Here is a 21,319-nt window from a genome sequence, read left to right on the forward strand (position 1 = left end):
AATAAAAACAAAGTAAAATGGAATCCAAATGTAAAAACTGCCTTAGAAAATAATATCAAAGTGGTTCTTGGGCAATATAATTCTTTCTCAAATGTGATGTAGGACAGCCACATTTCAAACACGTTTTTGGAAACGCAACAACAAATTACATTTGTATAGGGCTTTCACGTCGGGAGGACGTCTCGAGGGCCAAACAAGCACAATGCTTACCGACAAAATTGGTGATCACATTTTGTTGAAACTGGGTCTTTCATCAAATCCAAACTGAAATGAAAATAGATTAATTTAAATAATTCATAAACGAATTGCATGCATAATGCATCACACCAATTTGTACCTTCATAAAACATTTAGAAATTTGCTAAGCAAGTGCCAACTTTGACAACTCTCTTTCCAAGCTAAAATGACTGAAATTCAGGGCCCGACTCAGGCTGCAATGTCAGTACAATTTCTTCTATTTACTCAAGGTGGAAAGCTAACTCAGATTCAAAGAGACTCAAAAATACAGAGACAGGCAGAGAGAAGGGCACACAACAACAACAATTTTATAACTCCCTTCGTGCGGAGCAGCTTAAACACAAACACGTGTGATATCTACAACGTCGGTCCCAATTAATACAGATATCTGGAGTGAATTTTAATCAGAAATCATATTATACATAAAATAACAACTCATAGGGCTGAGGCACCACAGAAAAAACACAGCGCTCACCATATTGGACATTCCAAATTCTTCAACATGAGGGACAGCACCTCGTGCACCCGTTCGACCTCAGTCTTGCGCACAGACATTTCTAATCAGGATTCCGATGACTTCTGCAAATAGGAATAAGTGCGTTGGTTCTGGTCTAGAAGCGCTGAAGAGAGGACGTTCAGCGCGCACCCCCCCCCCCCACCCCCCACCCCGATCTGCACCAACAGTATCAATCCAGCGTCTCTCCCGCCGCGAGTATTAATCCTTGCGTTTAACAACTGAGCGCCCGCTTTACTGCGAGGTAAACAAAGGCGGGTGGGGTAAGGAAGCTCGCCTGAGGTTTCGCCCGGCCCGGGGCTAACCCCGAATCAAAGCCTCGGCCAATGGGTAGACACGTCACGACTACTACAACAACAACTTGCGTTTACAGAGCGGCCCCCTCGGACAGGGCAGCGCCCCAGAGCGCTTGACGCCTTTAACAACAATAATAACAACAACAGCAATAATCCTTTTGCAGTTGATGGGAGCACTGTATCGCGTCTCAAAACGTTACTGCAAAGTGGACCTTTGTGGCCGAAACGCCGCGGCCGATTGTTGCAACAACAACAAGATTCCATTTATAGAGCGCCTTTCACGTCGGGTGGACAGTCCCGAGACGCTGGACAGTTGGGTCGGGACCCGAGCATTGGGGGGGAAACGGTCAGGGTCAGGGGAGGGGAGGGAGGGAGCGCGGAGGGGGTAGAGAGTCGAGAGGGGAGGTGAAGGCCCGGTCGAAGACCACTCGGTGACCCAAAAAAAAACTATCACGAATTATCCTTTTGGAGGTTTTTTGTTTATTTTTAAAAGTGTGTGGAGGGGGGAGGGGGGAGGGGGGAGGAGGGGGGGGGAGAGAGGGTCAAAGAGCGGGTGTGTGTGTGGGGGGGGGGGGGGTGGGTGAGAGTGACGGAGGGAGGGGGGAGAGGAGAGAGAGGGTCAAAGAGCGGGTGTGGGTGAGAGTGACAGAGGGGTGTGTGGGGGGGGTTTCTCGGTCGGTGGCTCATTTCCTTGCACCGCCTTCGGGGGCCCCCCGCCTCCTCCTCCTCCCCCCTCAAGGGCCTCGGACAACCGAGGCCCGATCGGTCGGTCGGTCACCGCGACAGTCAGCGATTAACGGCCGCCGCCACCGCCGGGTCTCAAACACGCCTCACCCCCCCCCGTGCGCCGCGCAAAAGGCTCCCGTCGGTGCCTTACGTGCGAGAACCAAACCCGGGTCTCTAGCGCCCGTTGGGAGCCACCGCGGCGACGGCCTCTCCCGACCACCGACCGCTCACGGGCTCCGCCATCTTTTGCTTTTCCCGCTCTGGCGGCGGTCACGTGACGCGTCCCGTCACGTGACGCGCCGCCGCCCCGATGCTGATTGGCGGACACACCACCACCACGTGTGCGGCGACGGCAGCGTCGTTTCGCCGTACGCCGTGCAGTGACGTCGGGGGCCGCCGCCGATGCGTCGCGTAGCGTCGCTCCAGCGCACGTTTCCCTTTGGCCGTACGGCGCCAGCGCCGCGACGTTCTTGCCGTACAACCCGCGGAGCCGTTTGGGGCTGCGCGCGCCGATCGCAGGGGCTCTGCAAACAACAACAACAACAACGACGACAAACAACAACACAACAACAACTTGTCCGCAGCAGAGACGCTTCATTTCCCCGAGGAGTAAATGCATCAGAGAGGCTGTAAAACACTGCAGCTTTACTCCAGACGCGGGTCCCGCTGACCCGCGGGAAACATCGAGCAATAATAACAACAACAACAACAACAATAATAATCCTTTTGCATTTGCTTACAGCGCTTTTCCCGTCTTCCCGAGTCGTCCCGAAGCGCTGCGCGGAACAGACCGTGGAAGTGAATTGACCCGTACGTTTGTGGGCGAACCGCACGGCGGCCGACGGCGCACAGCGGCGCACGGCCCCCGCGCAGCCGCCGGGTTGAAAGCGGCCGATTTATTATTGTTTGTTTATTGTCATTTATTATCAGGTTTCCTTCGGATTAAATTTCCGCTGCCCCCGCCGGAGAGAATGTTAGGCGCGCAACGGCCCGCTGCCCAGCTGCGCTCGGCCCTGCCAGCCCACCCGAATCCCACGGGTACACTACGAAACACACGGCGCCTTCCGTCAGGTCTCGTCGCTCCGGCCCCACAAGCGCCGAAGAGAGGACGTTGAACCGTGCAACCCCCCCACCCCCCCCCCCCCCACCCCGCCAGTTAATAATAATCCTTGCATTTGACGAGCGAGTGCCCGGCTTACTGCTCGGTGAACGCGAGGCGTGTGGAGTTGGGAAACGTGCCTGAGGTTTCGCCCCGACCACCGCCCCCCCCCCACCCCACCCCCGGGGCTGAGCCTGAATTCTCTGCCCTCAAGGCTGCAGTGCGAATGACAGTGAGGAGTATCAGTCGCACTGTCGATTGCGACGTCACTACCTGGCGCGAAGGGCGCAGTGTATGTCAATGCAAATCGCTACCTGGGCGAAGGGCGCAGTGTATGTCAATGCAAATCGCTGTTGTGTCGAAGTGTGGGTTACAGACACAGTGTGACAATCACTGACACACACACACAGTGACAATCACTAACACACACACAGTGACAATCACTGACACACACAGTGACAATCACTGACACACACACACAGTGACAATCACTAACACACACACAGTGACAATCACTGACACACACAGTGACAATCACTGACACACACACACAGTGACAATCACTGACACACACACAGTGAACACTCACTAACACACACAGTGACAATCACTGACACACACAGAGTGACAATCACTGACACACACAGAGTGACAATCACTGACACACACACAGTGACAATCACTGACACACACACACACACACACAGTGACAATCACTGACACACACACACACAGAGTGACAATCACTGACACACACACAGTGACAATGACTGACACACACACACACAGTGACAATCACTGACACACACACACACACAGAGGGGGTGGGGCCAGGATCAAAGTGACTGGCAGTGACGTCACAGGGCTGTCAGCTGACCGGGCGCGGGGGCTGCTGGGAGGGTGGTGACGTGTGCGGTGTAAACACTGGCGGTGCGGAGGGGGAGGACCGGGAACCGGGGCCGCGGGGGGAGAGGAGAGGACCGGACCGGACCGCGGGGGGAGAGGAGAGGACCGCGGGGGGAGAGGAGAGGAGAGGACCGCGGGGGCAGCGATGGAGCCGCACATCAGACTGAGCGTCACCTACGGCGCCGAGACCCTGACCTTCTTGGTGTCGGATTCGGAGAGGACGACCTGGGCGGACCTGGAGGCCATGGTCAGTGAGAGCCCGGGGCCCCCCCGCCACCCCCAGCCCGGGGCCCCCACACCCCAACCCACCCCCACAACCAGCCCGGGGCCCCCACACCACCAGCCCCACCACCAGCCAGGCCTCCCCCCGCCACCAGCCCGGGGCCTCCCCACCACCAGCCCCACCACCAGCCAGGCCTCCCCGCCACCCCCAGCCCGGGGCCCCCCCCCCGCCACCCCCAGCCCGGGGCCCCCCCCCCGCCACCCCCAGCCCGGGGCCCCCCCCCCCGCCACCCCAGCCCGGGGCCCCCCCCCCCGCCACCGCCAGCCCGGGGCCCCCCGCCACCCCCAGCCCGGGCCCCCCAACCACCAGCCCGGGCCTCCCCCCCCACCCCCACCACCAGCCCGGGGCCTAACCCCAACCCGCTCCCCGCCAGGCCTCCCCCCCCGCCACCACCGCCACCACCAGCCCGGGGCCTCCCCCCCCCCCCAACCCGAGGCCTCCCCCCCCTCCCCCACCGCCACCCCACCCCCGCCAGGCCTCCCCCCACCGCCAGCCCGGGGCCTCTCCCCCCCACCCCCAATAGGGCCCCCAGGCCTCCCTCCCTCCCTCCCTCCCCCGCCAGGCCCAGGCATCGCGCTCCCTCCCCCCTCCTCCCCCCTCACTCAAACCCAGGCCTCTCTTCTCCCCCCTCCCCCTCCCCCCTCCCCCTCCCTCTCTCTCTCTTTCCCTTCAACAGCTCTCTATGTGCATCAAATCAACAATAGCCTCTTTGCATCTCGCCCACACGCTACACACAGTCACTACACCTTACAGCGTATCCCGTGAAGCGCTTCGAGACGTCTCGAAGAAGTGATAAGGCGCCGCATCAAATGCAGTGATTATTATTATTACATAACTCCCCCCCCTCGCACAGGGGTAGTGTCCCTGAGCACTTAATTCTTCCTCTCCGCACACACACACCCACACACACACGCGCACACACACACACACACCCACACACACACTCACACACACACCCACACGCGCACCCACACACACGCACACCCACACACACACGCCCACACACACACACACACACACCCACACACACGCGCGCACACACACACGCCCACACACACACGCACGCACACGCACACCCACACACACACGCGCGCACACACACACGCACACACGCGCGCACACCCGCACACACGCACACACACACGCGCGCACCCACACACACGCGCACACACACACACGCGCACACACACACACCCACACACACACGCCTCGGTTGATTATTAGTCGATTGGCGGATGGCTTTTCCGGGGGAGTGATCAACAATCCCTCCCAAAACACCCTAACAATTCGGTCGCTCGCTCCGCAGCCGTCCGCGGGACGCTGCCGCGCCAGTTGGCTGCGGGTTTTTCCGCCCCACAGAACGCAACAGCGTTTGTCCAGCGCCCCTCAGGCCGGGCCGCGTCCGCGGAGAGCTCGACGCAACTCGGCCTCGCGCTCCGCCCCCGTCGCGAGGGCTCTGGGCACGCGGCCCCCCCCCCCCTCCTGCGCGAGGGGCGCTGTGTAACACGCACACGGTTGTCGCTTTTGCCGGCCTTGCCCGGTTTCTCACCCCCTCCCCCGCCCTCGGCAATCCTAATTTTCTTCTTTGCTTCGGTAAGAGTGCAATCCTCGCGTTTGATGGCACATCACTTTTGAGAGCAAACCTCACTTTAATACACCAGTGTCATTCAGTGTAATACAGTCTTTGTTTGTAAAGGTTGTGGCTCCTCGTAACTCGGCTGTGTCGAATGAGGTTTGCAGAGAAGTTGGCTCACACAGCCATTTATTCGCTTAAGATATTATTAAGATATTATTAAGAGCGTTTGAAAATGTTTCTTTTCTTTCCCGCTGAGCAGCGATGACTTGGGCCGGTTTTCGGACCTCCGATATCTCTGTTTGGTTGCAGTTGGGGCAGTGACTCGCTTCAAATTTGGCTTTCGTTTACGGGCAAACGCTTGGGTCTTGCAAATGGTTTGTGTCTGCGTCTTGCCTGAGGGATTTAGGCAAGATGCAAATACACATGTTTTGTGTTGAGAAGCAAACTGGTTGATCCCGGTGTGCGTAAAAAAAAATACTGAGTCACAACAACCCCTGAATGGTAAAGTGTAGCATTGCTGACAGCTGGCTGGTACATGCATTTATTAATAATAAATAATAATAATAATCCTCGCACTTGATATAGCGCTTTTCACGTCGGGAGGACGTCCCAAAGCGCTTCACAGAACACACTGTAAAGTGAATGGACTGTATATTTGTGGGCGAACGCGGCGGCCAATTGCGCACAGCAATGTCCCACAAACAGTCGTGGATTGAAAATGACCAATTTATTATTGTTTTTGGTTTTGGAGGGATTATTATTAGGCTCTGTGTGGAGTAAGGAAACTTGCCCAAGGTTTCGCCCTGACCCCCCGGGGATTGAACTCGGGTCTCTCGCTTGCTTAGGGATGGTTTCTGAAACTAAGGAACTGAATGTAGTGTCCAGCGGAGTGTGTTGACCGGCTTCACGTACAAATTCCGAGCTTTATCTTTTTATACTACGGTGCGTGCTGTTCAGCCAGTAACACCCAGGAACGTAAGCTTATGTGAGATTATGTTCTGTGTGTGAGAGCGCAGCAGATGTATGTAGTAACTTCAGTTAGTATTAGCGCAGAAAGAGAAACTTATGTTTCTTCTGCATCCACCAATGAGAAAAAAAATCAACATGAAAAATGTACCAAAAGGCCTTCTGTCAAAACATTTCTGCGATTCTAAGGTTCGGGCCACTTAGTAAATACTGTGGATTCCTTTGCTTAGTGGTTAGAGTGAAACGATGGGTTTGTTTCCTCACTCCACACACACGCCTCTGTTTACCTAACAGTAAAGTTGGAACCCGGCTGTTAAATCGATGGGCGGATCGCTTTTCCGGGGGTAATAACCCCCTAAAAAAATGTTAATTTGATCACTTCAAACCACGGCTGTTTGTGGGACGCTGCTGTGCGCAATTGGCTTCCACGTTTCGGCCACAAAATATACAGTCAATTCAGTTTACACTCTATTCCCAGAAGCGCTTTGAGACGTCCCGAAGACGAGATAAGGCGCTGTATCAAATGCAAAGGTTATTATTATGACGACGTGCTATTCTTGCGTTGACATAGAGAATTATCCTTTGTATTCGGGGTCAACCGCCTGAGATTTAGACTTCTCGCAGGATTAGCTTTCCTCAAATTAATTGTTCATTATTCTTATACAAAGTGAAAGAAACTCAGAGGTCGGTTGGAGGTACGAGGAAGCCAGAGGAGGGGGGAAAGTGGAACGCACTTCATCTTGTCACACGTTTGGTTCAGAGAAGTGGAACGTGATGCAAGTGATGTGTGACAGCATTTTTCAAAGCGAATTTTTTTTCCCCAAACTTTGTGACTTTAGGTAATTTAAAACATATTTGGACGTGCATTCTCTACGCCTTTGCGACGCCCAGATCCCTCGCTCTTATTCCCATGTCAGTCTGCGTTGAGATCCCTGATTGCATTCTTTAAAAGTCAAGTGGTGTTTAAATGTGCACGTGACTGACCTCTTTGTAATTACGTCAGAACAGCACAAAGCTTTATTAGGTCCTGGTTGTTAGTACTCCTTCCCTAATCCTTCGGATTATCTGGTTGACCTAATTGTCGGATAAATAGAGTTTCAGCACACTTTTTTTTCCCCTAGCTTTTGGTTAAGTCAAAGAAAAGTTTTGCGTTTCGGATATTGCCGCTTTAAGTGACTCTTTTTTTTTCCTTGGCTTTAGCAATTTTTTTACAGCGATGATCGCTTTCTTACACTATAGTCTTAAAATATTCCCCCTAGAATGACTTTTAAAAGTAAAACTGGTTCAGTAGCTTCCCAATCTGCTTGTAAAACTCGAATGATGAGTCTGCGTCAACGTTTGTTAGATTGCAGTGCTGTGTGTGTGGTGACCTTTCCTCATCTATAAATGTCACATAAGGTACTGAACATCCAAAATTAGTACTTGCGAGAGAACAAAACGTTTACAAAACCTGTTGCGTAATATTTGTGCGTCTGTCACAATACGGGAACACACTCGATGTTTCCAAGAGGGAATAAAAGCAGAATTGTTTCTTGCCTTTCTGCTGAGTAAACATTAACTTCCTTCCTCCCTCCCTTTGCCAAGCAGATACCATTTTGATTTTTCTGACCCTAAAGCACTGAGACCAATGCCAGTTAGCGGTTTGCGTGTCAGTTTATGAATCTAAAAGCACCTGATTTCTGATTGTTCGTGGTAACTGATGTAAGACGGTGTGGGTTGCGGATCCAGTTACTGTGTCAAGCAGGTAGAGAGGAGCCAAGAGATGCCAATGTCAGGCAAGGTGCTTCTGCTCATATCAGAGAGAGAGAGCGAGCGCAGGAAATCTGAGAGAGGCAGCTTTACAGACCATTAATGATTAGCGGATAACCTGCCGCTTGATTCAGTTTTTATTACGCTGTGAGTGAACGTAATAAAAAAAATAATAATAATCGTTGCAGTTGATCCAGCCCCTATAATGTTTCGTACGTAATTATTATAAAGTGTAGTGACTTTGTGTAGGTTAACGCAGAGCAGTGGCTGCTTTAATGCCGAATTTGACAGATTGCACATAATGTGTTCAACCGTTTCACCAAATACACAATGCCGTTAATAAAGTGGAGACGGTATTAATTTATTTTTTCTTCTATTTCAGGTACAAGTTTCCTTTGACTTAAACAATTCGCAGCTTAAGTACATTGATGAGGATAATGAAGAGGTGAGTTCCCGCCCGTCGTAGATGCGAAGAGAGTGTAGAACGCATATTTGTGTCCGCGTGTGTCGTGTTTGCACTAAAATGTTACTGTGGCTGTCCATGCTTTACTACAACCCAAGAATTACTTGTATTTGATCTTTATAAACCTTGACCGGCAAAGTTGCTGATGTAAATTTATGCTCAAGTGCTGAAGGTACGTTTTCTAAATCGGGGAAATGCAATCTCTTAAATTTTGCAACCTGCAGGTACCTTATACAGAACAGTAACTTCTTTATTTGAAGAAAATATTTCATAAGGTGGTGCACGTTTATTTGATTCAGTACCCGATGAGTGATTCTTACTTCTTCTTTGCATTTCAGGTTTCTGTTAACAGCCAAGGTAGGTTTCCTGTCACTGTACCTTTCATTCGAATGTGTGTGGACAGAAAGCTGGAGCGTAAGACCTCTTTTAGTTCAAAAGATGAGCTGGATGGAGAAGGGAATGCACCCAATCTCTCACTTCTCTTGCTACGCTGCAGTAAAGATCGGGTTCTCTTACTAAAGTGGTTCCTTTCTGATCTCCACCGTTAATTTCAGTTCATATTCATATGGGTTGTGTTTGATGCCAATTTAAATTCATCTTCTCTCTCCCTTCCCATGTAAATGCACAATAACTTTGCTTTCCTTTGTTCCATTTTAATGTATTTTTTGTTTTATGCACACAGAGGAATATCAAGAAGCTTTGAAGGTAATAACTCGTTGCAATCAATTATCTAAAGTTTTCAAGCGGAAAAATGATGATTTTTAAAAAGAAAATGTAATTTAATTCCAGTTCTCCCAGTTGAACTCCCAGTACAATTAAATACACAGCCACTCCACTTTACAATATATTCTGTGAAGTGCTCTGAAATGTCAACAACGTGATAAGGTGCTATACCAAATGCAAAGACTATTATTATTATTTTTATTCTCTTTAATTAGAGAGCAGCCAAACAAGCCAACCACATTCAGGTGAATGTTTACGAGGGAAAACAATCACAGATAAGAACTGAGAGCCAGAGCGCAAAGAAGATGTGTGAAAACGGTGACACGCAGAGAGAGTGTCTGAACAAGAAGCCAAAGAAAAAGGAAATGAAACCTCATTCGCAGCTCCTGAAAACCATCGACCAAGACGCAAAGGTTTCACAAGACTGTAAGAGAACGGTAAGAAAAAAAGCATTGGCTTGGCACAGCTGACAGTGTCCGAGCCTCTGGGTCAGTAGGTTGTAGGTGGAGTCCTATAGCGTAGTGGTTAGAGAACTCGTCTCGCGAGCGAGAGGACCCGGGTTCGATTCCGGGATGCTGCATCACTTACATATAAATGTAAGTTGTTGTTGATTCCCAGGCAGGGCGAAGCCTTAGGCAAGTTTCCTCGCTCTACACACATCGGTTTACCTAGCAGTAAGTAGGAACCAGGTTATTAGTTGATTGGCGGATCGCTTTTCCAGGGATAATAATAATCCCATGAAAAAGAATGTAAAAATGGTAATAACTTGGTCATTCAATTCACAACTGTCTGTGGGACGCTGCTGTGCGCAATTGGCTCCTATGTTTCGCCCACAAAATACACAGTCAATTCACTTGACAGTGTGTTCTATGAAGTGCTTTGAGACTTCTTGAGGACTTGATGAGGCAGGCGCTGTATCAAATGCAAGGATTATTATTATTATATAAACTCCACATCGGGACTGGAGCTCACAGTTTAAATTAACGATTCAGCACAGGGCTGGGTGGCATTGCCAGAGTTCCTGTGCTCAGGTGAGATGTTCAGGCAAGATCTTGGAAGGAGATCAGCGGGGAGAGCGGGGAGTTCCTGCAGATTTTTGCCCAAAAGTAACTTTCTACGCGATTATATCCTGCAGGTGACCCCGAAAGATGCAGATCACAACGAGGAGAACTGGCAGCTGCCTCCAGCGTGGTTTACAGGGTACATGGAGACTGTAAGTGTTGTGTATGTCCTGAAATTGTAATTGGGAATGTTGTGGTGGAGACATTGTGCTGTTGGATGAGCTCGTATTGTCTTATAACAGCAGTAAGTGGCTTGCCAACTTACCGTCAAGACTCGCATGTAAATAATGGCCACTGAGTGAGGTTCTGGAGGCTTGTCATTGCTGTGTGTTTGTAGACGCTACTTATCGTCTAGTCTGAGTCAGTAACTACAAGGCATACAGCACAGAAGGAGGCCATTCGGCCCATCGTGCCTCTGCCGGCTCTTTGAAAGAGCAGCCCCGCTCTTTCCACATAGCCATGCACGGTTTTCCTTTTTCAAATACCTGTCCCAATTCCCTTTTCGTTTTTAAGTACCGATCCATCGGGAGAGAGCCCGGGAGAAACTATTTTACACTGAGGGATGAATCATTTTAGAGATAAAAGAGAGAAATAAAGAGAGCTCCGGCACAGGTGACATGGACTGACTGTCTGACCTCCTCTGCTGCAAAAGTAGGGCTTCAGCGCACGTGAACTTTTTTTCGTTCGTTTCAGTTCAAGGAGAAGCTGGTGAGTGAAACCGTCGACCGGATCTGTTGTGAAGTCTTTCACGAGAGCACGAGCCATCGGAGATGGGCGCGTGAGGTGTCCAGCGTTCAGGAGCCATCCCCTCTCCATCCTCCGCTGGCCCAGGCTACGCGGAGCAGTGACTTTGATTGGCACATGGCCTGTAGTCATTGCCAGTCCTGTATCGTTGGTGTCCGATACCAGTGCAGGTAACACACACCGTTCTGTATTACACTGTATCTGGCTGACCCCCCCCCCACCCCCAGGGTTTAAAGGTTGTGAAGGTATTTCAGGACTAGCGATCGCATTTCTTTCTAATAATTTTTCTTTTCCCCCCTCCCCCTCAACACCTCGGCGTTCGCAGTGTTTGTCAGGATTACTCCGTGTGTGAAGCCTGTGAAGCTGGTGACTGCGGGCACGATCCTGCCCACTCGCTGCTGAAGCTGAGGAGGCCGCCCGTACCCACCGCTGAACCCTCCTCACCCCCGCTCCGTGCGGGCACCGGTTTCCCCGGGGTGGTGGAGCAAGCACGGTAATTCCTTCACCGCTAACCTGTGCCGTACCCAGCGAGCAATTGATGTCTTCCAGCGGAAGAGAAAAATGAGTGGGGATTACTTTTTGGGGATGTTTCGCTTGAGGAAGAATGCGCTCTAATCTGGAATAGTCAGCTCCCGCCCCCTCACTTGCCTCCTTCAAAGTCACGTCTCAAGACTTTCCTCTTCACCCTCCTGCCCCTGCCCTCCATCCCCTCCTGATGCCAACCGCCGGCTAGGGTCCAAATCCCTGACTGTCCAGCGCCTTGGGACGTCCTCCCGACATGAAAGACGCCGTGTAAATGTTATTTGTTGTTGTCTTAACTTTTTTTTTTGTTGTTTGTTTCTTCCTCTCCCCGTCCTCCCAACACCACCCCCGCCACCCCCCCCCCCCCCCCCATACACACACACACACACAACTTCTCAGATTGCAGAAGCAAATGGAGAAAACGTTTCTGAAAGCCGAGAAGCAAAGGCTGCGAACTGAGAAGAAGCAGCGCAAAGCAGAGTTTAAGGAGATTAGAAAGCAACTGAAGCTTCAGAAGAAAAGTCCCCTGTGGAACGGGCTGCGTGTTGTGGAGCACCCTAGCGAGCAGATCCCACTGCCTAAAGGCTTCCCGGCCCCGGCTACCGTGTAAGTAATAGGAACCCGTGGCTCAGAGCTGCGGGAAATTCTAAATAATAATAACCCTTCTATTTGTTCTAGCGCCTTATCACGTCGTCCAGACGTCTCAAAGCGCTTCACAGAATACATTGTAAAGTGTAGTGACTGTGTACATCTTGTGGGTGAGATGCGGCAGTCAATTGCGCTCAGCAGTGTCCCGCAAACACTCGTGGATTGAGTGACCAAATTGTATTGGGAGGGAAGGATTATTACCCCTGGCAAGCGACAAGTAACCGGGTTCCTACTTACTGCTGGGTAAACAGAGGCGTGTGGAGTAAGGAAACGTGCCTGAGATTTCATCCCGCCCGGGAATCAAACCCAGATCCTCTCGCTTGCGAGCCGAGCGAGCTAACCGCTACAGGACTGCACACATTTCTATCTTTATTTGAAACCCGGTTCTTTTGTAAGCACAGCGGGGAAAACGCTTACATTTTAACGGAGCAAAGTGGCCTTGCAGGCCGTGACTGGGTGGGATTCGAGGCCTCTGGTTTGCCTGCGACGAAAGGTGTGGTGTGTTCATGCTCCAGGCCTGTCTCCATGTGGAACGCCGAGTTTGTGGATGAGAACTTCCTCGACGGGACCCACCTGCAGCCCGGGTTTCAGTTCACCAAACACTGGAGGATGAAGAACACTGGCAACATCAAGTGGACCCAGGAAACAAAGGTGACCGAGACATTCTGCCGGCTAAACCCACTCCTCCCTGCTGGAAGCTAACGTAACTACTGTACTAAAGTGCAGTTGAGAGCATTGTTCATATCGGCATCGCTGTCTGATCCTTTGCTCATTTGACGCCCACACGCTTGTACCTTGCGGCTGGATGGTGATCAGGAGTGGGAGCCTTGGCTGATTCTTAACCCCCCCACCCCCCACCCCACCCCTGGCTCAGCGTTGTGCTCTGCCACTGTCGGACGCTCTGAAACACTACCCTGCATGATCGGCCGCCGTGTAAACGCACGTTGCTGTAGCAGAACAAGTCTGCGGAAACGCTACTTCAGTGGGCGAGCAGCAAACTTATGGGCCAGGCTCCCTGGGGACAAATTTGTGGGATTACTGTTTGGAAATAATACTGGAGAGACGGTGTATAGTTTGGGGACAAACGGCATGTCAAGTGACGGCCAGGGATGGTGGAAGGCGAACTGGATGGACCTCGGTCTTATTTCGCCGGCAAATTCTGCTGTGCTTAAGCTGCAGTAATTCAGGTGGAGTTAGATTTTTTTTGTTTCGTGGCTAAATTGGAGAAGTGATGCTGATCGACTGTTCATTCCACATTAACGTCACAGCTCCAGTTGATGTGGGGGAATCTCCCCGGGGCTCAGTCTGCGATGGAGGCGCCCGTCCCAGCTGTGGCACCAGGACAGATCGGGGTGGTCTCCGTAGCGTTCGCTGCCCCCAATTCTGAGGGCACCTACTCCTCTCATTGGCGACTGGCTCACGCAGGGCAACAGTTTGGGCCTCGAGTGTGGTGCAGCATCGTCACTGACCCCCTGACACTAGATGGGAATACCAATGCCCCCTGCGTCAGCCCTGCCCAGATCCCCTCGCCCGACAATCAGGCAAGTCGATGAAGCCAAAAAAAAAAAACCTTTTGTCTAGTCGCATCACTAATGCATCGCTTGAGAATGTCTGCCTTTGATTTCAATTTAAAATAAACGTCACTCACCGTAATCGTGGAGTTTGCAACGTAATAATAATAATAATAATCCTTGCGTTCGATACAGTGCATTATCACGTCGTTGAGACGTCTCAAAGCGCTTCACAGAATGTACCCTAAAGCGATGTGACTGTGTCTTTTGTGGCAGCCAATTGTGCACAGCAGCGTCCCACAAACACTGAGTTTGCAAAATCGCCTCAGTTACTAATAATCCTGAGGTTCGTGTCTGTTTAGATTGGGGAAAGGGGGCGAGGAAGGAGAGTTGTTTTAATGGTGGGTGGAGAGGAAGCAAAGTCGCAACAGAGATTTCCTGCTGGTGATGGTTTTAATGCAAGTTGGAATCTCCTTTAGGAAGGGGCTTCGTCAGAGGCAGGAATGGAGGACCCCCAGGTTACCTTGGAGCCCAAGGAAACCGAGAGCTCAGAGACAGCAGCCAGAGCTGACCCCAGGCTTCAGGACTATGATCCCAGCGCAGACTTCTACACCATGGTGCCCTCCGTGGACCTGCTGACCGCCCAGGTATGTGTGTGGTGACCAGACAAACGTGGGGTCACCGTGTGTGATGTTTGCATCGGAAATGTTTATAACTTTTGCCTTGAGAGATGGTTTTAATGCATTTCTATTTTATTTTCTCCCCCCCCCCCCCCCCGCCTCTCGCACGGATCTAGGATTTGCTTTCTTTCGAATTGTTGGATATCAATATCGTCCAGGAAATGGAACGTGTACCACACAACACACCGGTTGGTAAGTAAGATGTGTTTTAAGGACCATTTTCTTAGACTTTATATATATATATGTGTGTGTATATATAATATATATGTGTATAGATATGTCCATTATAAAAAATATTATACCTACATAGGTTTGAGTTAGAATCCCATCAGAAACGTCGACACATTAGTGTCTATACTAAGGTCCTTTTGGAGTGATCAAGGTGAGAGAGGGATGTGTTGTGGAATAAGCAAGTGACGGTTGGAGCTTATTTGGGTCCTACAACGAGTTCTTGGGCCATTCAGCGTCTTGAGTACGCGATCCTGTCTATATAACGTATATTTTTTGCTTACTCTTAAGACATGACACCGTGTATGTCACCGCTGCCCTATGATGGGCCGCTAATTGAGCGACAAGGATTGGGTCAGATCGAGGAGGAGACTGAAGCCTATTTCAAACCCAGGCTCGGTAAGGACATGTTCCCTGCCTCCCCATATTCACTCAAACTAGCGCTGGAGCTTGCGTCGGCCATCCTCTTAACCGAAGGGAAATCGCCTGTGAGTGCGGATCAACACTGCCCCCCCCCCCCCCCCACCACAACCACCCACGAAATACACAGTCGCTCCACCTTACAGTATATCCTGCGAAGCGCTTCGGGAGACGTCTCGCAGACCGCGATCGGGCGCTGCACCATAACCTGCACGCTGCCTACCGTCGACCTGAATTCCTCCTCTTCTCTGGCCGGCCTCCCAGACGCGACGCCGAGGGGAGGGGCGCGCAAGTGCTCGCTGGCGGAAGAGGGAGAGGAGGACATCAGCGGGACGCAGTTTGTCTGCGAGACGGTCATCCGTTCGCTCACTCTGGACGAGGCCCCTGATTTGCTGCTTCGCCGCAGAGAGAAGCTGGAATCGCTGCACGGTGAGAGCTGGGGCCGGCTGGGGGGGCAGTAGGGTGGCCAGGGCTGTGGGAAGTCCAGCAGAAGACGTGATGTAAGGCGCTCTCTCAAATTCAGGGATTATTATTATTATTATTAATAGTCAAACGTGAGGCATTGCCTTAATCCCATCTGCTCACACTCTGTTAATCCGATCGCCCTGTTTTTTTTATTTATATATATATAGATTCCTCGCAAGAAGTGCAGGAAGCCTTCAGCTCCGATCCCATTAAAGAGGAAGTGCTTCCCGACAAAACCTGCCTGAGTCCCGCTTCCGTTCCAGCCCAGACCGGGTCGACCCAGGAAGAGACAGCGCAGCCGGTGACCGGTAACCAAACTTAGTGCCACTCCCTTTAACCGTGGGACACTTGCCGCTACGCGCAATTGCCTGCCGTGTTTCTCCCGCAAAATACCCAAGACGATTCACTGTCTGACAGGCGTGATAAGGCGCGCTATCAAACGCGAGGATTAGTTTCAATCGCACGGTTAAATACGTATTTCGCCTCTTCAGAGAAGCTGGAGACCGACGTGGCTGCTGACTGTAACGGTGAACTGTCTGACGAGGAGAACGACGACGCACAGAGCCAGGGCTCTTCAGACTGCTCCGAGGATTACATCATCATCCTGCCCGACTGTTTCGACACGACCCGTCCTCTGGGAGACTCCATGTACAGCTCTGCCCTCTCCCAGCCGGGGGAGAGCGGTGGCGAGGGGGGAATAGAGGTGGTGTCGGACTCCGAGCTGACCGAGAGCAAAGAGGCCGATGCCAACAGCAGGACTCGGACACACAACGTCAACGACATGTTGTGTGCGTCTCAGACACTGGACACGGAGCCATTGACGCCAGAGGTGGTACCAGCACCGGTGCTCCCCCACAGGTAGGACTGTGAAGTTTGGTCTTTGCCTTTTTTATACAAACACATTGTGCGCTGACTATCAATGCCTCCGTATAGAAACTGGATCAGCGCTGCACACTCCTTCAGTCTCCGCTCGGTACCTCGTACTGAGTAACAAAATCGCTTTCCGCGGAGTAACAATGCCTCCAAATAACTAAATGTGGTCACACAATCCACGACTGTTTGTGGGACGTTGCGGTATGCAATCGGCTGCCCCGTTTCGTCCACAAAATACGCAGTCAACACACCTCACAGTATATTCTGTGAAGCGCTTTGTGACGTCTCAACGGCGTGATAAGGCGCTGTATCGAACGCAAGAGTCGTCGTTATTCAGCGGTGATGAGCAAGGCCCTCGAAACTTTTCTCTCGGACTTATTTTATTCTTTCCGCTGGAAGAAATGACTCGACTCTGCCCCAGCTGCAGCCTGACGAGGAATCAGAAACAGCTGCCGTGGTGAACGGAGACTCGAGGTGTTTGGACGCCCCGTGTGAGGGGTCACCGAGGTTAGGGAATACCAGGCGAGACCTCGACCCACACTCCAGGTAACCCTCACGGACGCATATACACACACACCCGTGCGCACACACATGCACAGGCGCTACTCACTGTCACTGCCTTTGGTGGGCTGAATTGTACAATGGGAATAGTTTGAGGTATTTTTTCCCCCCTCCCCCACCCCAATCGTGTCGAGTTTTAACAGCTGCGTCAATGTCACGTCTTGGAATAAGTCATGGAATCTTACAGCACAGAAGGAGTCCCACTCCTCACTCTTACCCTGTACCTTCTTCCTTCTGAAGTACCTATCCAATTCCCGTTTGAAAGCTGTTATCCAATCTGTTTCCTCCGGCCTTTTAGACCGTGGGTTCCAGACCGTAACAACTCAACGGTATGTTTAGTGTTGAGTAATTTGGGGAGTTGAAACTGTCGTGTTCATCCCAGCTCCCAGCGCTTAATTTGATGTGAGTAAATAATCTCTCCTACGAACTGAAGCCTTCTGTTTCCCTGCAGACACCCCAGTGGCCTTGCTGGTGGGCTGATGAAGGGCGCCCTGTCTGTAGCAGCCTCCGCCTATAAAGCTCTCTTTTCCGGAGAAACAACCGTGACTCAGGTATAATCTGGTGAAAGATAAAAGCGATTCCTTTCAGAGGAAGCTTTCGTTTGGACGTGGGTTCCCGGGTGTGCACCAAATGGGTGTGATGGGCTGCGCTGTGCCAGCTGATCTCTGGGTTTGGACTTAATGACTCTAGGTTCAGGAGTGGCGGGGGAGCTTCATGTTGATGTGCTGCTCTACAGTCACATAACTAGCCAACACCCTGTCCAGCCACACACCAGGATAATGGCCACTTGAGGGAAACAATAATCCTTGTATTTCATACAGCGCCTTATCATACTGAGACGTCTCTCAAAGCGCTTCCCAGGATATGCCGTAAAGTGTGGTGGCTGTGTACTTTGTGGGGGGGCGGAGGGGGGAGTCAGATGTCTGCAGGAGAGAAGAGAATTAGAGAATGTGGAGAAGAACATTAGCTCAGCAGTGACAGGTGGTCGTCTGCATTGACTGTGTGAAGTCCCAGTGATTCTACTGAGCATTTAGATGTGAGGATTGACTTAGCGATTGACCTTGCCCCCTCTCTCCCCCCTCTGTCCGGGCTCAGAGCGAGGCGACGGAGAGCCAGGTGGCCTCGCTGATGGACGTGCTGTTCGAGATGGGTTTCTGCGACCGCCCCCTGAACATGAGGCTGATGAAGAAACACAACCACAACCTGATCGAGGTGGTGACCGAACTGCTGAACATCAGTGACAACGACTGGTACGCAGAGAGGCACTGAATACCCGGCGATTCCTGCACCCACCCTCCACCCTTACCCACCCCCCCACCCCTCCACTCACCCATACCAACCACAACCACTTGCTCACCCACAGGGACTGTGCGGGCAGATACCCACAGCCCATTAATTCCGAGGATCAGTTCCCGACTGATTTTCACGGCATTTTAATGCTGGACACGGTCGTAATCGGACAAAGAAACTCTCACTTTTCTCTAGACCCTATTGATCCATGTTTTACTTTCATAGACTTCGGTGTTGTATAGGTTTGTATAAAGGCAAAATATTAAATGTGGATTAACAAACCTAGAAACATGAGCAGTGGGTTCAAAGTGAACCCTTTCTCGCGCCCCCCAACCCCCCCTTTCCCCTCCCTCTCTCCCTCCCTCCCCGGCTTGTTGTGAAAAGCAGACGGCTGTTCGGCGGTGATCGAGTGCGTTTCGAAACCTCTCCCGCGCCCGTTAGTTGGGCCTTCCAAGGCCTTCGAGTTTTACCTTTCGAGAGTCGTTATCTCGGGATTTAATGGACGCAGTGGTTTCGATGGCCTGTAGTTGCCGAGTTCAACCCTCGTCGGCACCGTGGCCGAGTGCGTTGTTCCCGTGCGTTCAGGCCGCCTGGACGGAGAGTTTAAAGTGTAGCTTTGCAGAAATAGTGTTGCAGTCACATCCCTTTGTTCCCCAAGTCGGACCCTCTAAAACCTTCTTTCACCCGGTCGGTGGAAGGCAGCAGTATTTGCGATTCACTCTAACCTGTTGCGGTCTGCCGAGAGCGCTCTGCTATTTCACTAAACTACGCCTCGCAGGGCTGCGGAGAGTTGAGAGCTCTTAACGTTTCTGCTGTGGCTTGTACTAGGATGCCTTGTTCAACAGCAGCTGTGTACTGTCCCTGGTGAACCACAGAAGGCCCCCGCTGGGAGATGAGTTCGATCAGGAGCCTCGTCCTCTGTCCCAGGAACGAGTAAAAAGCCTTCCTCTCCTCAGTCTTAAGTCTTTGAGCTTGTGTCATCTTCACCGATCGGTACCGCAGAGTGCGGGGGCTCTGGGTCCGGGTCAGCGGGGAGGGAGCTCTGATCAGTCTTGTGTCTCGTGTCCGCAGTGGGTTTCGGGGGCAGTGTAATCGGGGCCCGCTCGCTCCAGCACATCCCAATAAAACTGCCCGCTTTGTGATGTCCCTGCATTTTGGTTGCGAGGTTGCACTTTGAAGTGGAAAATGACGGATGTGTAGAAAGTGGAACTGTGTGTGTGTGTGTGTGTGTGTGCGGTGGGTGGGCGGGTGGTTGTGGGCAGGCGTAAGAGAAAAAAAATGTGTGTAAATAGTGTATGATTACCAGCGCGCAGAGACATAAACAACTTGTAAGGTTTTGCTCCTGACCTCTGACTGTGCTGCATTAGTTGAATCAGTTGAATACTGTTTGATTTTCCTCTTGATCCCTGTTTCTTCCCTGACCCCCACCCCCCACCCCCCCACCCCCCCCACACTGTCGAAGCTGGATAACAGCCACGGCACAGAAATACTAGGACTGCTTCAGTTGGTTCCTGGCGTATATAATGATGCTCGTGGTTTGGTATGTTGAAATTCAAACGGATGTGTAGAATTATTTTGCAGATCTCAAACTGACAGGAAAGCTTCGCCGCGTGGACTTTTATCTGGGCGTAAAATCAACTGTCGGTGATTATATCTGTCTGTGTAACCGCTGTGCTTCGTAGCAGGCTATCTGTGTAATCTGCCTGTCACAGGGGAAAAATAGCAGTTTTCAGGGCAAGGTCATCTCCGCTGAATGGTTTTACTGTAACTCTTGTAACTCTAGAGCCGACTAATATACACAGCACTGCTACACCCACACACACACACACACACACACAGTCGCTGCAGTCAGATGATGATTTAATTTCCGCGTGACTGATTCCACATGGGTGGACTTGAGAGAGAAAATCCAATAGGTTAAACCTAGTCTGGTTGACGGTAGGGGTGCTCTGCCCGTCATCTAGTCGAGTATCATTCACCCATTATCCTCGTTAAATAAACCGGGTCTCCTCCATCGCTGACTGCTGTCGACTTTGTCTTTGCGTTCCCGAAGGATGGAAAGCTACAGGAAGGGCCTCGCAGGAAAACTCCCAAGGCCACAGCCTTTCTGGATTTCAGCCGCCGTTGCCAGACTTAGGGCATCAATCGCTTCCAACAAAAATAATAATAATCTGGTCACTCAGTCCGCGGCTGTTTGTGGGGGGGAAACGCTGCTGTGCGCGATCGGCTGCCGCGTTTCGCCCGCGAAACGCACAGTCGATTCGCTTTACACTATATTCCGTGAAGCTCTTTGAGAGGTCTCGGCAGACGTGATACGGCGCAGTATCGAACGCAAGGATTATCATTATTATTAGAAGCCCCGACACGGCTCTCTCGCTTGGCCTACAATAATAATTTTGCACATAATTTATCTCGAAAAACACAAGTACTTTTAAGGCAGAAGATTAATGCTTTGGAAACGTGTGATTTGCACAAGATGCCACAGTTGTTCGCATGTAATTGTTTCGACGACTTTTTAGATTCGTTCTCTTCATCGATGTTACTCTGCGCACCGGTATCTTTACTTTCTCCCCCCCCGCCCGCCCGCCCCTCTTTTTTTTTAAAAAAAAGAAGTAATGTAAATGGCTTCCTTCGGCCTAGATGAATCTATTAAAAACAATTGTTTAAATAAAATGGAGCCCTCGCCTGTTCTTATTCAAGTTTCCTTACTCCGCGCACCTCTGCTTAACCGGCAATAGGTAGGAGTTCGGTCGTTGGTCGATCGGCGGATCACTTTTT

At 51.3% G+C, this 21,319-nt stretch overlaps 1 protein-coding gene and 1 long non-coding RNA gene across 3 annotated transcripts; one reads left to right on the forward strand and one right to left on the reverse strand.

Annotated features, from left to right (window-relative positions):
* Nucleotides 1-215: 215 nt before the first annotated feature.
* On the reverse strand, nt 216-2,032 carry LOC121850658. Its single transcript, XR_006085702.1, has 3 exons — nt 1,925-2,032; nt 713-816; nt 216-264 (listed from the first exon to the last, which is right to left on the reverse strand). It is a non-coding gene; the product is annotated as an uncharacterized LOC121850658 (long non-coding RNA).
* A 1,720-nt stretch (nt 2,033-3,752) lies between these two features.
* Nucleotides 3,753-19,693, forward strand: LOC103172011 (NBR1 autophagy cargo receptor). 2 transcript variants are annotated; one of them, XM_042343359.1, is made up of 21 exons: nt 3,753-3,845; nt 3,898-4,025; nt 8,735-8,797; nt 9,154-9,172; nt 9,498-9,520; nt 9,754-9,975; nt 10,674-10,751; nt 11,293-11,513; nt 11,669-11,836; nt 12,265-12,471; nt 13,029-13,164; nt 13,782-14,054; nt 14,504-14,671; nt 14,821-14,896; nt 15,224-15,331; nt 15,617-15,781; nt 15,985-16,125; nt 16,309-16,675; nt 17,090-17,236; nt 17,703-17,802; nt 18,347-19,693. In XM_042343359.1, the coding sequence occupies exons 2-21, from the start codon at nt 3,924-3,926 to the stop codon at nt 18,518-18,520; spliced, it is 2,958 nt and encodes a 985-aa protein (XP_042199293.1). In that variant the 5' UTR covers nt 3,753-3,845; nt 3,898-3,923; the 3' UTR covers nt 18,521-19,693. The 2 variants fall into 2 exon arrangements, with proteins under 2 accessions (XP_042199293.1, XP_042199294.1); XM_042343360.1 differs by lacking the exon at nt 13,782-14,054 and having other exon boundaries at nt 3,753-4,025.
* Nucleotides 19,694-21,319: the final 1,626 nt, after the last annotated feature.

The sequence above is a fragment of the Callorhinchus milii genome, unplaced genomic scaffold (assembly GCF_018977255.1).
Source record: "Callorhinchus milii isolate IMCB2004 unplaced genomic scaffold, IMCB_Cmil_1.0 Scaffold23, whole genome shotgun sequence".
NCBI lineage: Eukaryota > Metazoa > Chordata > Chondrichthyes > Chimaeriformes > Callorhinchidae > Callorhinchus > Callorhinchus milii.

Bases quoted from the DNA above. Each gene is read 5' to 3' on its own strand.
- LOC103172011 (XM_042343359.1), top strand. From the start codon at position 3,924: ATGGAGCCGCACATCAGACTGAGCGTCACCTACGGCGCCGAGACCCTG. The intron at 15,332-15,616 runs GTAAGGACATGT...CCGGCCTCCCAG, and splicing joins CTATTTCAAACCCAGGCTCG to ACGCGACGCCGAGGGGAGGG. The intron at 17,803-18,346 runs GTATAATCTGGT...GTCCGGGCTCAG, and splicing joins GAGAAACAACCGTGACTCAG to AGCGAGGCGACGGAGAGCCA.